The sequence below is a fragment of the Microtus pennsylvanicus genome, chromosome 17 (genome assembly GCF_037038515.1).
Source record: "Microtus pennsylvanicus isolate mMicPen1 chromosome 17, mMicPen1.hap1, whole genome shotgun sequence".
Lineage (NCBI taxonomy): Eukaryota > Metazoa > Chordata > Mammalia > Rodentia > Cricetidae > Microtus > Microtus pennsylvanicus.
In genome coordinates this window covers 37,817,855-37,832,467 of record NC_134595.1, presented here as the reverse complement: position 1 = coordinate 37,832,467, position 14,613 = coordinate 37,817,855, and the positions used below count along the sequence as shown (strand labels likewise).

Here is a 14,613-nt window from a genome sequence, read left to right as displayed (position 1 = left end):
CTGAAGGCCGTGGATGTGTGGTGAGACCTTTGCATTTTCCTGATGAGGAAACCCAGGTGCAAGCAGAGTTGGGGAGGCTGGCTGCTGTCAGGAGAACTTCCAACTGGAAAGGGTAGGCTTCTCATATAGATCACCACTCCCAAAACCAGGAGCGCATCTTTCTAAATCCTGAGGACTACTAACCATGGACTGGAAGCTACCCCCACTCCAGGCCAAGCTCCTGATAAACATAACATAATTTCAGAGGTAACACATGAGCCCACAGTCACAACAGCACAGTAGCTTACAGTTAACACCACAGCAATCACACACACACACACCTGGCTTTTTTTTTTTTTTTTTTTTTGTCAGTGCAGACTGACTCTGCCCCCTGATGGCCACCTCTAGAATTGTCCAATGGAAGCAAAAAGATCTTTTATTATTTATCATTTTTTTCAAGCCTTACTTCTTGATGCAGCTAGGACTTGTGAAACAGAAAAGAAGCAAGAATAGTAAGCATCCAGGAGTAACTGCTGCCCTATAGGGAGTCTGAACTTTTCCCCATAGTCTGGGGAAAAAAACACAGGCCTGTTACGTGTGTCTAGCCCTCTCTAAGCAAGAGTCAAGCAGCCAAACAGTAATTCTGGCTCCACCCTCAATCAAACCTAGTCAGACTTGTTCCATTTTACCCCCATGTTCTCCTGGCTCGAAGTATAATCTCATCTCCAGTTCATGTATGTCAATCCCAACAGTCATTTCTTACTGGTGAACGGAGAGGCCAAAGGGAGGTGCTGCCTACCCTGTCCCACCCCCAGAAGCCCAGAACTCCAGAAATGGGATTAGTAGGACAGGTAAACCATCACCCACTTCACTGGAGACTTTCTTGCCTTCCCCACAGACATTTGGCCCACAATTGGTCACCTTGTTAATTCACTCCATTTTAATTGAATTCCTGCTCTGTATCCAGCACCGGGCTAGGCTGGAAGATGACAACTGGGAACAAGGCAGACATAGCTCCTCCCCGTTTGTGTGGGGCTTACAGCCTAGTGAAGGAGGCACTGGTGCCTTCGTGAACTGAGGAGGGCATCTTTAGACGGACACAAGCTAGACAGAAAATAGATGAGGGGTGACTAGCATCGCCCGCAGAGTGGCAGAGGAACTAGCCACGTCAAGAGCATGTGGTTAAAACTCTCCAGGGAGTGCGAAGGACAAACGGACGGGCTTAGCAGGTTAGGTGAAAGAAGGCGCCTTAGGTAGCTTCCCTGGAGTTGGGGTAGGAGGCAACAGAGAAGAAAGCCTGGATTTTCTTAACTCTGAAACTGGCCAACTATGAGTTTGCACAAAGTTCCACACCAGACTGAGTTTCAATTTCCACGTTTGTGTTTGCAAGTTGAACCCACCAGGCTGCTGTTGAGTCTACAAGGAAGGAAGTTGGCAAACAGTAACAAATTAGTTCACCCCCACTGCCGACTCTCCTGCTGGGATAGCTTCTCACCACCAAGGAGTACTTGTTAAAGCAACTGTCTTTTGACAGCTAACAGTGAGGCCCTTTCCTTCCTGCAACCGCCTCTTTGGGTCTCTAAGCCTTTTCTCCTTTCCCCCGCCCTTAACCGCTTCCCAGCCGGCGAATTCTAGGGCTCTGGCCGCCTTGGCACTCTCGCGGGGGCTGGGGAAAGGTTGAAATGCTCTTTCTACCTAGGACAGTCAGCCCCTCCCTTGGCACTTGTATTTCTGAATCCCAGGCAAACCTAAGCGCTCCCGGATTCTTTTCTGAGTTTAGTGCCGCCTGGCGGCGAGACCTGGTCTCGACCTCGGGACGGGAGAAGACCAGTTGGTAAGCCCCGCTCCGGAAGAAAAGGACAGCAATGGACAGATCTCCCAGAGAAAAGAGGCCTGGGGGCTTGGCGCTAGAGAAGGGTCTGCTCCTCTCCGGCCTAGCGACGCCCAAAACAGAAATCTTCATTTAGGGAATTTTAACATTGGGAAGAACAGTGCTGTGCCAGGCTCACGTGGTCTTAGAAAGGCTAAACCCTAGGCTTAGCCTTCATGCCTGAGGGTCTGTGCCAGGATGTGCGTGTTCTGCCCTCAGGCTTGGAGTCTCTGCCAGGCTTAAGCCTCACTGAAAGAAAGCGCGGAGTCAGCCTGGGTTCCTGCGGACACGCGACGTGCGCCTCAGCACTTTCCGTTGTCATTCACTCGGGATGGGCCAGATCGGTGGGTGGCTCCGCTGCCTATGCAGACCAGAGCTGACCAAAGCCGGCCCAGCTGACTCAGCTTGCCCACCACGCCCGGATCCCCCAGGGAGAGGCAGCCAGACGGAGGTATAAAGCGGTGCACATCAGGCTCGCGCGCACCCTCTCCATTGTCCGTGCCTGCGGTGCTCAACCCTCCGGTGAGTACCTGGTGCTGGGGAAAGGGAGGGAGAAACGAGGGAAAAGCCCTGTCCCGGGGCAGCTTGTTTCTAGAGCCAGGAGGGATCCAGACCTAGGGACCCTCACTGCCATCGAGGACGGGCTGCTTAGGCTAAGTACAGGACTCCTGAGAGCTTAGCCGGTGATCCCGCCCTTCCTAAACAGCAGCAGCATGAGCAGCGCCCCTGTGCCGGGCGCCGTGCCCGCCTGTCTCACGCTCTGGGATGAGGAGGACTTCCAGGGTCGTCGCTGCCGTCTGCTGAGCGACTGTGCGAACGTTTGTGAGCGAGGAGCCCTGCGCAGGGTGCGCTCGGTTAAGGTGGAAAACGGCGCGTGAGTGATCCTTCTGCATCTGTTTAGCTAACTTAAGGGGTATCCGGCTTCTCTCATTCCCACCCCAGCCAAAGTCAGAGCCTGGGACTTCATCCTACACTCCACTATGACCAGAGACAGACTCATCAACAAGATAAACCTTTGTTCTCTCCAAAACTCACAACCCTCCCCAAGACAAAGATCTATGGGGCCCGCCCTGAAACCCCAATGGTTTTCTTTGTGCGAAGTCGGGTAGCCGTGTGCAGACAGATCCTTTCTGCTGGCCCCCATCTTAGTATCCAAGAAGCAGCTTGGGGACCTGGAGAGAGCTCTGCAGGCCAGAGACTCGGTTGCATCCCTAGGAAGGCACATAAATCCCTGCAGATAGTCCTTGGTCTGGTGATCTTTGTAACCCAAAACATTCCTTCTAACCTGTGGGCCATGAGTGGGAGGCCTAGGCCCTTCCAACCCCAGAAAGCATTTGGTTTGGGGGCTTCATTCGCCAGAGGGACTGGGTGTGTCTGGGAAATGGTCTAGAGTTTGGGTCCCTGGGTTTTTTTCTTTAACCACAGCAAGAAAGTGATGACCCAGAGGGAGATTGCAAAGATACCTCCCAGTTCCCCTTCTCCTTTTTCAGATGGGTGGCCTTCGAGTACCCCGATTTCCAGGGGCAGCAGTTCATTCTAGAGAAGGGAGATTATCCTTGTTGGAGCGCCTGGAGCGGCAGCAGCAGCCACCACAGCAACCAACTTCTGTCTTTCAGGCCAGTGCTCTGTGCGGTGAGCAAGGCCCACTTCCTCTCCTCCCCTGTAGCCTACCTTCAGGCTCCAGCAAAAGCATAGTGTCTTGGAAAACCTATCTCCCCCGAACAGTATATGTGAACAAAATTTTAATGGGGCGGGGGTGGGGGTGGTCGTGGTCGTGGCATTACTCCAGAACCAAGAACCGTCTGAACATTGGGATTATGGAGACACGGGTGTGGATCAGCACCATGGACAGCATCAAAGAGCCGCTAGTTGTGAGTATGCCCGGGCCCTTCAGCTTTCAATCCACCACAGGTGTAAGGGAACCTCTGTCAGCACACACAGTCCCGGGAGGCTGAGATGGATGCTGTTAGCCCCATACACAGTCTTAGAAATGACGTTCAGAGGCAAAATGTGACGTCACAAGGTCAAACATGTTAACATGCCGGTGACACTCAAATTCAGTCCAGGGATCGGACTGAGAACAGGGTCAGTGTCAAGGTGTCTCTGAGTGCTGGAATGGTGCGTGTGTGTGCGTGCACGTGTGTATGTGTGCGCGCGCGTGCATGTGTGTGTGTGTGCATGTGCACATGTGCATGTAATAATGAGCCAAATGTCCCAAAGAGGACTCACTCTCCTGCTCACTTATGTATTGCTGAGTCCTGGGGCTAGTGGTGAAGGTCAGAGGACCCAGTCCAGTCCAATTTCTCTGTTCCAAGAGGCTGGAAGGGAGATAACTCTGTAGGGGGAAGACCCTTGTGATAGGCCAGATGCAACCACCACCATCATGCCCACCTGTATGTTCTGACTGTTCCATCCAATACCCCTTAGCTGGGTCCCAATCTGAGAGAGGCAGTGATGGGGAGCTGAGCAAGGGATGAGTAGTCAATGAGACCGTTAATGAAATATCCTGGTTAGTGGGCCAGATTTTTTTTTCTCAGAGCCTGTGATTTCCTTCTGAAAAGGAGGGACACGGGGGACAGTGGTACATGCCTATAATTCCAGCTGCTTTGGAGGCTGAAGCAGAAGGATCACAAATTGAAGGTCGACCTAGTATACGCAACAGGGTTTGATCCCTGTTACCACAAATATAACAAAGAGATGACAACAGCAAAGGGTCCTGTCTCAGAAGTCTCTAGCCTTGAGCTCAAAGAATCTCTGGGAATTGTCTGGCCTTGGCACATAACTCCAAGTCTTGGTAGGGCCCAGGTGGAGCCCCTGAGCATCCCAGCGGGCCAGACCCACTAGGAGCTGATGGGGTGAACTCCTGAAATGTCTAAGAGGTGGCATGATATGTGCCGAACAGGAACTGGGTGACTAGGGTTAAAATTATATCCATGAACAGGGCCTGACCTCTCTGTAACCCCACCCCCTATTTCTGTGCCTCAGAACCACGGTGACAGCCGCGTGACACTGTTTGAAGGGGAAAACTTCCAGGGTTGCAAGTTTGAACTCAGTGATGACTACCCATCACTGCCTTCCATGGGCTGGACCAGCAAAGATGTGGGTTCCATCAAAGTCAGCTCTGGAGCGTGAGTCCTGGGGGCTGGAACAGGGGAGGCAGGAAGAGTGGGCAGTCCAAGAGAAGATGGAGAGATGATGGAGGATGCTAGAAGCCAACAGAGACTGGGGGAGGGGGGAGAGGAAGAGAAAGAGTAGGAAAAGGCAATAAAGACCAGAATCCAGGGATTTGTGTGGGAATGTGGGGGGTTGAAAACTTGGGTAAAGAGGAAATGAAGGGTGGGCGTAGGAGACAGGCTAAAACAGATCACAGGAAGACCCAGAGCAAAAAGCAGGGTTGAAGTGTGGCTTTGGAGCTGGCTGCTGGCAGCTGGGACTGTTGAGGGGACCACACAGGTGGGAGCAATGCAAAACCTACTCACTACCATTTTCTTCACTCTCGTAGGTGGGTGGCCTACCAGTACCCAGGTTACCGAGGCTACCAGTATGTCTTAGAGCGGGACAGGCACAGTGGGGAGTTCCGTACCTACAGCGACTTTGGCACACAGGCCCATACTGGACAGCTGCAGTCCATTCGAAGAGTCCAGCACTAGGCTCTCACTAAGTCATCATCACCCTGAAGATTCTAATAAAAGCTCTTGACTCTACCTCCCCTCTTGCCTCTTTCCTTCTTGCTCTCTCTCTCTCTCTCTTTCTGTTTCTCCCTCTTTGTTTCTCTCTCTCTCTCTCTCTCTCTCTCTCTCTCTCTGTGTGTGTGTGTGTGTGTGTGTGTGTTTGTGTGTGTGATGGAACCTAGGACTTGATACATTTGTGTAAATAAGAAGTAATCTCTCCTCCTCCTCCTCTTCCTCCTCTTCCTTCTCCTTCTTCTTTCGACAAGATTTATTTGTGTAGCCTTGACTATCCTGGAACTCTTTCTGTAGTACAGTCTGCAGGTTGCCTCAATCTCAGACATCCTATGGGCCTCTGTCTCTCAGATTAAAAGTGTGTGCCACCACTGCCCAGCAGGCAGGTCATCTCCATTCTTTTTTTTTTTTTTGAGGATTGTTTCTTCCAATAAGGCTCCAGAACCTTTACCTATCACTTATAACCTAACTGCGAGGAGCATGGGTGTGCTCTGGGAAGCTAGGGAAACAGCCAGCAAGAGTTGTGGGATCCAATCAGATGCAGCCAGCTCCAGATCTTGACTTGGGGCGGGGTCACACACCCGTGTAGGTCAAAGCATTGAAAATAGCCCAGATGGTGCCTTGGCCATTCTATAGATGGATCAACAATCCCATCATGAATTAGGGTCCAAAACTGAATTTCAACCACCACACACTCCTTGGGTCAGCAACCACCATGCAGGACAAAAATTCTGGACCATACACAAAAGCATTTCTTGATCCTGTATCCCTCCCACCCCAGGCCATCTTCAGTCTGCATCTTCACCCTGGTCTTCAGACAGCCAGGGGAACCCGCCAGTGTCTTTCAAAAGTCACCTTTCTTTTGTTCCCAGAAGAATTCATGGGAAGCCCCCCTGTCCACTATGCCCTTCTACAGAGGATACTTTATCACTTTGAACCCAGGCCCAAGACTATAGCAGCAATCATTTGTACCTCCCATGATATTAAACTTTGCTATCTACCCCAGAATGGAAGTTATTCATGCTTCGCCTGTGTCCAGGGGTGGTTGTGAGGATTTAATAACGGCCCCCTAAGGATATGTGTTGTGCTGTGAAAAGCATTGAAGCAGTGGATGTAGGACCCTCCACCTGCCCTGTCACGGGTCTCAGAACCAAGGGTCCGAGCTCTCAGTGGGTATGAATTCTGCTTCAGTTCTGAATGGGCTCTAGAGTCCATGGCTCCTGTTGCATTTGACCCTCATTCTTCATCTATCTCATTAACAAAGAAACTGGGGTTAAGCCCAATCAGTAACTAAGCCAGGGTTTGAAAACAGGGTCCCAGGTGCCAAATTCAGGATCAGTTAAGGCTAAGCTGAGCTGTGGCTAAAACCTCAGTTTTCAACAGAGCCTGAAACATGTGGGTTCCTGGCTGGCCATCTCTTTGCAGGACAGTAGTAGTATTAACAAAACTAAATGCATACAACTTGGTCCTTGTCCTTATGTACTTACCATGTGCTGTCTTATGAAAAGCTCATGATATGCAGATGATGCTTACACCATCAGTTCTAAGACAATAAGACTAAGTACAATACTTCCTCGGAGTCACACAGTTGGGATATAGGCAAGATTTCTGAACCAGAGCTGAATCCAAGCCCCAGGACATCTTGGCTTTAGGCCCCATCTTCTCACTACCTGTTTCCAGAAATAGGCAGTGTGTGTGTGTGTGTGTGTGTGTGTGTGTGTGTGTGTGTGTGTGAGAGAGAGAGAGAGAGAGAGAGAGAGAGAGAGAGAGAGAGCTCCCTGGTCCCTTCTCTTGGACACACAATTGATCATCCCCCTTCTAGGAGCATCTGTGGTCACCTCTAGGACCTGGCAGAGGGACCCTGGATAGGTTGCTGCTGCTGTTGGGTTTGTTTGGTCCAACTTCTGCCAGCACGGATCTTTTTAGGTTTTTCTGGATCCAGAAGTCACATTCTGCTTCCCACACCTATCAGCCCCTGGCAGCTTGTAAGGAGAGGTTGACGTCGTCACAACTGAGGGTTTTAGTCTCTGGTTCTCCCATTCTAGACAGGCTGGTGGTCTGTAGACTCAGGAGGAACCATGATACACGGCTTGACAGGGAGACAATGGAGGGGAAGCGACCAAGGAATCTCACCCCTTCAGCACCTGTGTTCTCTTCAGACTGGGCACAAAGTCTGAGCTGTTGTGTAGGACCCACAATTCTCCCTTCTGCCTCAGCCTCCTGCTGACAGTACTAAGTGGGTAAACCTCCATGCCCTTCAGCTCTTCCTGTTCTTACCTTCTTGCTGTTGGAAAGAGCTATAAGAGGGCACAGGAGGAGGACTGAGATCTTGGCAGTCCCTTAAGGCCCTTAACTGCGGTGCCCTAAGCTTGCTTTCCCAAAACATCCCAACCTCTGCTTTTGCTTGATTAGATCCCGTATCTGCATCCTAAAGTCTCCATCCCTGTCTCGATAGGATTCTCTTGAATGTCTCATCTTCCATTCTCTCACCTGTGTACCTTTGCCTAGCAAAGATGAACTCTCCCGTGATTGACAGCAAGTGAGGGTGGACAGGGTCCCTGCAGAACCCAAGTAGGATTTTTGCAGCAGTCTTCATACAGGCACCCTGGGAACAAGAACCCTGCAGGAGTCTTGTCCATTTCCAGCTCTCCTAGCTCCTGTGTTTAAGCAAGAGAGAGGAGGACACAGAAAATAGCAATTCTGACAGCAGCTACCCCCTGCCCTATGTGTCAAGTATCACATACCCAAGTGTCAGAGGGTTGTAGAAAAAGCATTGCTGACCCAGGGTACCAACTTCAGTCTCAGGGCTAGGAAGTCTCACAGGTACCCAGACACCCTGCTCTACCTGGAAGCCACATTAGGAAAGACACATGTACAGAGCCTATTGGGATCCCTGTAACCCTGCAGCTGCAGCGTGGTTCATCCATAACCAGAATGGGAGTGTTTGTGAGAGTGGGGAAGGGAGGCAGAGAAATAGTTGTAGTGAGAACTGGGAAGAGGAATAGGACTCTACAGGAGAGAAATCAGCTTACATCTATTCTGTCTCGGGCTAGACAGAGAGGCTCCAACAGGCAACCAATGTACAGGAACTGAACAGATGAAAAGAGGGGAGGAAGAAAGGAGAAAAGAGGAGAAAAACAACAGTCACAAGGCAGCAAGGAGACCTAAGAAGGAGGTGAGGCGAATAAGGAAACGACCAACTCAGAAGTTGCTAGGGGAGATGCCCCCAGTGTCCTGCCTGAGGCGTGGGGCCAGGCGAAGACAGGAAACCAATGAAAGGGGAGACCGAGAAGGAGATCGGGTCTCCAGGGACCAACAGAGAGGGAGAAGGCACGGGGGTGGGCAAAGATAAAGGGAGCCACGGCAGCAGGCCGGGAGCGCAGCGACAGGCGAGAGGGAGGGAAGCGGAAATTTAAAAGTGAAGATGCAGATAACGCAGCCTGGAGACGGGGACGGGGGGGGGGGGGGGAGGTGGAGAGTAAGCAGTGAGGGAGGGGAGGGAGAGGTTGGAAAGAAGGCTCTGGGGAGGGGGCCTGAGGCTATGGTCCGAATTGGGGCTAGCATTCCCACCCAACGATGTTTGCCGAAGTGTCGGGGTGACAGAAAAGAAGCGCGCTCCAGGCTCCCCGTCTGATCGCGGAGCTGGGGGCCCATCCCCCGCGTGTTTCCCGGGCTGCGGAGCGCAGGGGGCTGCCGGGTGCGCTTGGCTGAGGCGCTGCGCGTTGGAGACTTTATTGCGATGGGAAGATAAGAGGGGCGGGGGCGGGGTCTGGGGGGCCGAGGCGGCCGCACTTTAATTAAAACGGAAATTGCGGCCCCTGCCCGTGCGGGGCCGGAGGGCTGCAAGCCGCCCTGTAGCTAGGAGCTTCGCTCCAGGACCCCCTCCCTCCTCGCCACACCCTGGCTGCCCGCTCCAGCCAGGCCTTGCCGGACCCGCTGGCGTCTACTCTTTCCTGTCACCCACAGTCGCCTCGGGCGGGGATCGGCACCCCAAGCGCAAAGCTGACGTGCCCCCCCAGTACCGGTCCCCCCCATCTCCCACCGCCCAGTCCCCGGCAGCGATGAGACAGAGCGGCGCCTCCCAGCCCCTGCTGATCAACATGTACCTGCCAGGTACCAGGGACCAGCCGGGGGCTGGAGGCACCAAGACCCTGGGCGGGAAGTCTAGGTTGGGGCAAGGGCCAAGTTCGATGGATCAAAGGAAAGGAATGATTCCAGAGAGTCGCTTTGTGGGTGTGTGAAAGGGACTGATGGTTGCATATTGGGGCATTCAAGGTAGACAGCGAGCTCCGGGGTTTCATTGTGGGTCTAGATAGGACTCGCAGATTCCGGATCCTAGGAGGTTGAAAGCAGGGGTCTTTGGCGTGGTGGTCTCCGGGCTCCAGCTTTGCCAGAAAGCTGTTATCCGCTGGGCGTCACCTCTGCGCCCACAAGGGTCCTCACCTTCGTCCTCCGAGCGTTCACACCGGCCCAGCCTTCCAAGCGCCCCCTTCCTCTTTACGAAGGGCTCTGCTAGCTCAGACTCAGCTGGCGCGATCCCCTCTGGGTTTTATAACGCTCCAGCCGGCCCCTTCGGAAAGCGGATTTCCTTTTTCCTGGACGCGTTTCCTGACTTGGGCGCTATGGAGGGGCTCTGCGCCGAATGCGCGCAGCCTAGCTTGGGGAGGAGGAGCTGGGTGGCCCGGACCCCAGAGCACTGCAGCCCGGGGCCCTTTCTTCGGTCAAATCCGCAACTTCCGCCTAGGTCTGCTTGACTGTTTTCTTCTGCGCTGCAGATCCCGTCGGAGATGGTCTTTTTAAGGAAGGGAAGAGCCCGAGCTGGGGGCCACTGAGCCCCGCGGTGCAAAAAGGTGAGCTGAATGATACACTGGGCTGATGGAGACACCATAGTAGATGAGGGGCAGGGTTATGAACCCAATAGGACGGGTACCCCTGCCACTAGACGGGGCAGAGAGGTGTGCACCCACATTCTGGAAAATTACAAGGCTGTGGGTAGTTTGTGCAGAGACCCTGGGAAAACACTGATTTGGTCTTTAACTCCTGCAGTTTTTTGAGTCCTTGCTCTAGGTTTACGGGACAGGTCAGATGAAGGAAGGGGATCTTGGCCCCCAGATCCTTTTTGTCAAGGGTGGATGGTTTTCCAAGCTTTCAAGCGGCGGCTCTGGTGCTAAGCATCTTTTGGGGGAAGGCTCTCTTTGGAGCAAAGTCTGAATACTTCCTGTCGGGGGTGGGGGTGGGGTCAATAACTACTTTCTAAGCCATCCTAGGCTAGCAGAGGCCTTAACTGCTGGCAGGCACTTCCTGCTATCCCTGCTGTACTTTCTGACTCGCCAGCCACGCCAGCCTTGTGTTTGCTACCCAGGTTCGCTGTGGCAGACAACAGGCCTGTCAGTCAATCATCCTGCTGATGGCTGGCGTTTCAACTCTTTCCTGTAGCTCCTGCCCCAGCCAGTGACCTAATCTTACAAGAAGCCACAAAAGATGAGACGGGCAACTGCTTTTCTTTTCCCGAAGGAAGGGGATGTAACACCCAGCAAGGATGGGGGCCCAAGTCTCTGTTGTTCCCACTTGGGGCTGGATGCATCTTTTAGGCCAAAGCTTCCCGTACTACTGCTCTAAAACCAAACCCTGACCTCCCGGAAAACCAACCAGCTCTTCACCAGTCTGGTCTAGAGGAATTGGGGTTGAAACTCTGAAAGAAAGACCTTTTTTTTTAGGGGGGGAGGGGAGAGTTCCCACTGAGTGACATGGAAGGAGGAGAGACCCACCAGGCTCCACCTGAGGCAAGTCCGTTTTATTCTCTAAAAGGACTGGGGACAGTTTGCTAAGATTTTTGTCGCTTAAGGCTTCAAAGCCGGAGAGTGTGCGCTCTGGGTCACTCACCACCAGAATATTCAGGGAGATCCTCCTTGTCACTGCCAGCATCCCTGAGATTTATAGGAAGACCAGCCAGGACTCCTGCTCGATGCTTTTGCAATCCTACCTCTTTCCTTAGAGCCGCCCCCTTCCTTCTTCCCCAGCATCGCGGAGGTCGGTGCACCTGAAGCTGATGAGGCTGGGGTCGCCCCAAGAATCAGCCTCTCTCCTCAGTACCCAGGGCCTCTGTTCTTGTCTGTCCTGGTGTTACTTCAAGTCAGGCCTGTTTTACTGTGTACCTTTGGGTGGTAAAGACGGACTGTCTGGCTCTCCTACGGGTCGCACTATAGGCACACTGCACCGGGCTGTCTTGCACCTCTGTGCAGTCACAGCCTTAAATAAGGGAGTGTGCCCAGGGTCGGGTAGGGTCTGATGTCTGCCCCTTACCTAGGAAAGCCTAATATGATTCACCACGGCTTCTCCACGGGGGAGACAATGCTACTCCACACCCAACAAACCACAGAGCAATGTGTCCTAGCTCTTCCAAAATGAAAGACGTTTCTATTGTGCTCTGCTGGTCTGCACGGGTTGACCAGCTGCCTCCTGCTTCTCACAGGGGTTCTGTCTGAAGTGCCCTTGTCTTCTTCAGCGGGAATTGGCAGTGGTTTGTGTTGTTTTCTTGCTTCGCCTCCACCACCCCCTCTGGTTCCAGCCTGCCCCGTCCTTGGCTGACCGCTCCCCTTCCCCACAGGCAGCGGACAGATCCAGTTGTGGCAGTTTCTGCTGGAGCTGCTGGCAGACCGTGCAAACGCCGGTTGCATCGCGTGGGAAGGCGGTCATGGCGAGTTCAAGCTCACCGACCCCGACGAGGTGGCCCGACGCTGGGGCGAGCGCAAGAGCAAGCCCAATATGAACTACGACAAGCTAAGCCGCGCACTCCGCTACTACTACGATAAAAACATCATGAGCAAGGTGCACGGAAAGCGCTACGCCTATCGCTTTGACTTCCAGGGCCTGGCGCAGGCTTGCCAGCCACCGCCCGCGCACGCCCACGCCGCCGCCGCAGCTGCAGCAGCAGCCGCTGCCGCCCAGGACGGCGCACTCTACAAGCTCCCTGCTGGTCTGGCCCCGCTGCCGTTCCCCGGCCTCTCCAAACTCAACCTTATGGCAGCCTCGGCCGGCGTCGCGCCCGCTGGCTTCTCCTACTGGCCCGGCCCGAACGCCACCGCCGCAGCTACCGCACTCTACCCCACCCCGGGCTTGCAGCCCCCACCCGGGCCATTCGGCGCGGTGGCCGCCGCCTCGCACTTAGGGGGTCATTATCACTAGACGGGGCGGCCTGGTGAGCCAGGGCCTCTCCCAGACGTCCAGTGGCCAGTCCCACCCTCATCCTGGGAGGAGCCCCGAAGCTTTCCCCGACGTTCCTTCAACACAGATTTCATTGAAGCAGCCGTGCCCAGCCCAGGGAAGAAAAGATGGAAGCTTCTGAGGTCTTTCTAGAACACCAGGCTTCCAGCCCCCCATTATCTCCACCCCAGGAAGGGCGATTTGCCCCCACTTTAATTTTTCTCTTTCAAGTCTCCAGATTCTAAAACTCCCTTGGTGCCGCTTTCTCTTCTCACCTGCACCCCTGGCTCCCCCTCTACGACCCCTATTTTTCTAGTTTCTTTCCTGATTTTTTTTTCTCTCTCTCCGACGACCTGCTCCAAACTCCAGTACCTCCACGACCCCTATTTTTCTAGTTTCTTTCCTGATTTTTTTCTCTCTCTCCGACGACCTGCTCCAAACTCCAGTACCTCCAGGCTTCTCACACTCCTTCTTCCCGGGATCTGAGAAGGCTTGGTAAACATCTCTGCGGTCCCCCATCCCCAGCCCAACACAGGCTTCCTTCTCTCCAACCCCCACACTCTGGCTCAATGACCCAGCGTGTAGCTAACCCTTTCCTCCCCATTAAAGCTCCCAAGCTCTCTACTGCCTCCTTTCTGTTCATTGCTGTACCAGGGCCCTTTTCGGGGAGGCCAAAGACGTAAAAGGCTCAGCGTAGGCAGAGCAAAAGACCGCCAGAGAGTGACTGTAAGCAGGCCTGGGTGTCGGTGGCTGGTGTCCAGGGGTGAGGAGGAGCCGGTGGGTGGGATCCTAAGAGGGTTGTCTCTCACCCTCGCCCCATCCCATCCCAACTTTGAACCCAACGGCCACCCCACTCCACCTTTCTCCATCTCGCCCATCATTCTGCTATCCCCTCACCTCATTCCAACAGGCAACCCATAGCCTCTCCCTTCACTCGCTCCCAACCTTCCATCAGCCATTCCATTTTGCCCTTTTAATACCCTTCCCCGCCCCCACTCCCTACTCCGTCCAATTCTCTTAATACCTTCTCTCACTTTTTTTCACAAAGTCCTGCTGCTGCCAGTAGCTTTGGCTCCCACCCTCCACCTTAGATGTGTCTACTCTTTTAAAAGGATTTCTCCCCCTCGGTCTTGGCGACTAGTTCTCTTTTCCCGTTAGTGGTGCGCGCCCTCTGCTGGTCCGAGAGAGGGCAGGCCGGGCTACAGCTTAGTCTAGGAATAGTCGGTGGCCCATCAGGCGCTTCACCTACTGGGGACAAGAGGACCAGGTTGCCTCCGTATTTTCTTTAGTTTTCAGCGCGAGGGGCAAAACGAGCAACCCAGACCCCTCATCCTGGATCCGGCCTTGGGAAGTCTTGGAAATGGCCCTTGTGACCCTTATCTCTGATCTCTCCTTTTCCAAACCTATTGTCTGGGAAGTGACCTTAGACGTTCTCCTCAGAAGAAAATAGCCCTAACCAGACTTCTAAGCCAAGATCCCTGCCCTCTCTTCCCCGTGGCCCAGGTATTACTTTCCACAAGGATAGCTGTATCTCTCCAGAACAAAGGGTCTTTTTTGTTTGAACGGAAATGCCTTGGGCCTGTATCAAGCATGCCCGCATGCAGGCAGGGAGGCAGGCAGGAGATTTCCCCTTAAGGTGGAAGACTGTGCAGTTGGAGTATGGGGTGAGTATGAATGAGCATTCCTTCCCAGATGGACCATCCAGGTCCACTTCAGAAGGGAGTCCTTATCCACTACTCTTTCCCCTCCATTTCCAAATAACACATACTTCCCCTAGGGGATCCAGTCAGGCTTGGAGGTACATGCCTGTGAGCTCAACACTGAGGACTAAGAAGCAGAAGGGGGCAGAGTTTGAGGTCAGTCTGGGCTAAAAGCAAG

The 14,613-nt window shown here is 53.5% G+C and overlaps 2 protein-coding genes across 3 annotated transcripts; both read left to right on the top strand.

Annotated features, from left to right (window-relative positions):
• Positions 1-1,866: 1,866 nt before the first annotated feature.
• Cryba2 (crystallin beta A2) lies at positions 1,867-5,958 on the top strand. Of its 2 annotated transcripts, none has more exons than XM_075951718.1 (5): positions 1,867-2,371; positions 2,559-2,723; positions 3,340-3,481; positions 4,835-4,977; positions 5,352-5,958. In XM_075951718.1, exons 2-5 carry the CDS (start codon positions 2,563-2,565, stop codon positions 5,497-5,499), a joined length of 594 nt encoding a protein of 197 aa, XP_075807833.1. In that variant the 5' UTR covers positions 1,867-2,371; positions 2,559-2,562; the 3' UTR covers positions 5,500-5,958. The 2 variants fall into 2 exon arrangements, with proteins under 2 accessions (XP_075807833.1, XP_075807832.1); XM_075951717.1 differs by having other exon boundaries at positions 2,556-2,723.
• A 3,516-nt stretch (positions 5,959-9,474) lies between these two features.
• Positions 9,475-13,096, top strand: Fev (FEV transcription factor, ETS family member). Its single transcript, XM_075951455.1, has 3 exons — positions 9,475-9,645; positions 10,308-10,382; positions 12,140-13,096. Exons 1-3 carry the CDS (start codon positions 9,594-9,596, stop codon positions 12,715-12,717), a joined length of 705 nt encoding a protein of 234 aa, XP_075807570.1. The 5' UTR covers positions 9,475-9,593; the 3' UTR covers positions 12,718-13,096.
• The last annotated feature ends 1,517 nt before the right edge of the window (positions 13,097-14,613 follow it).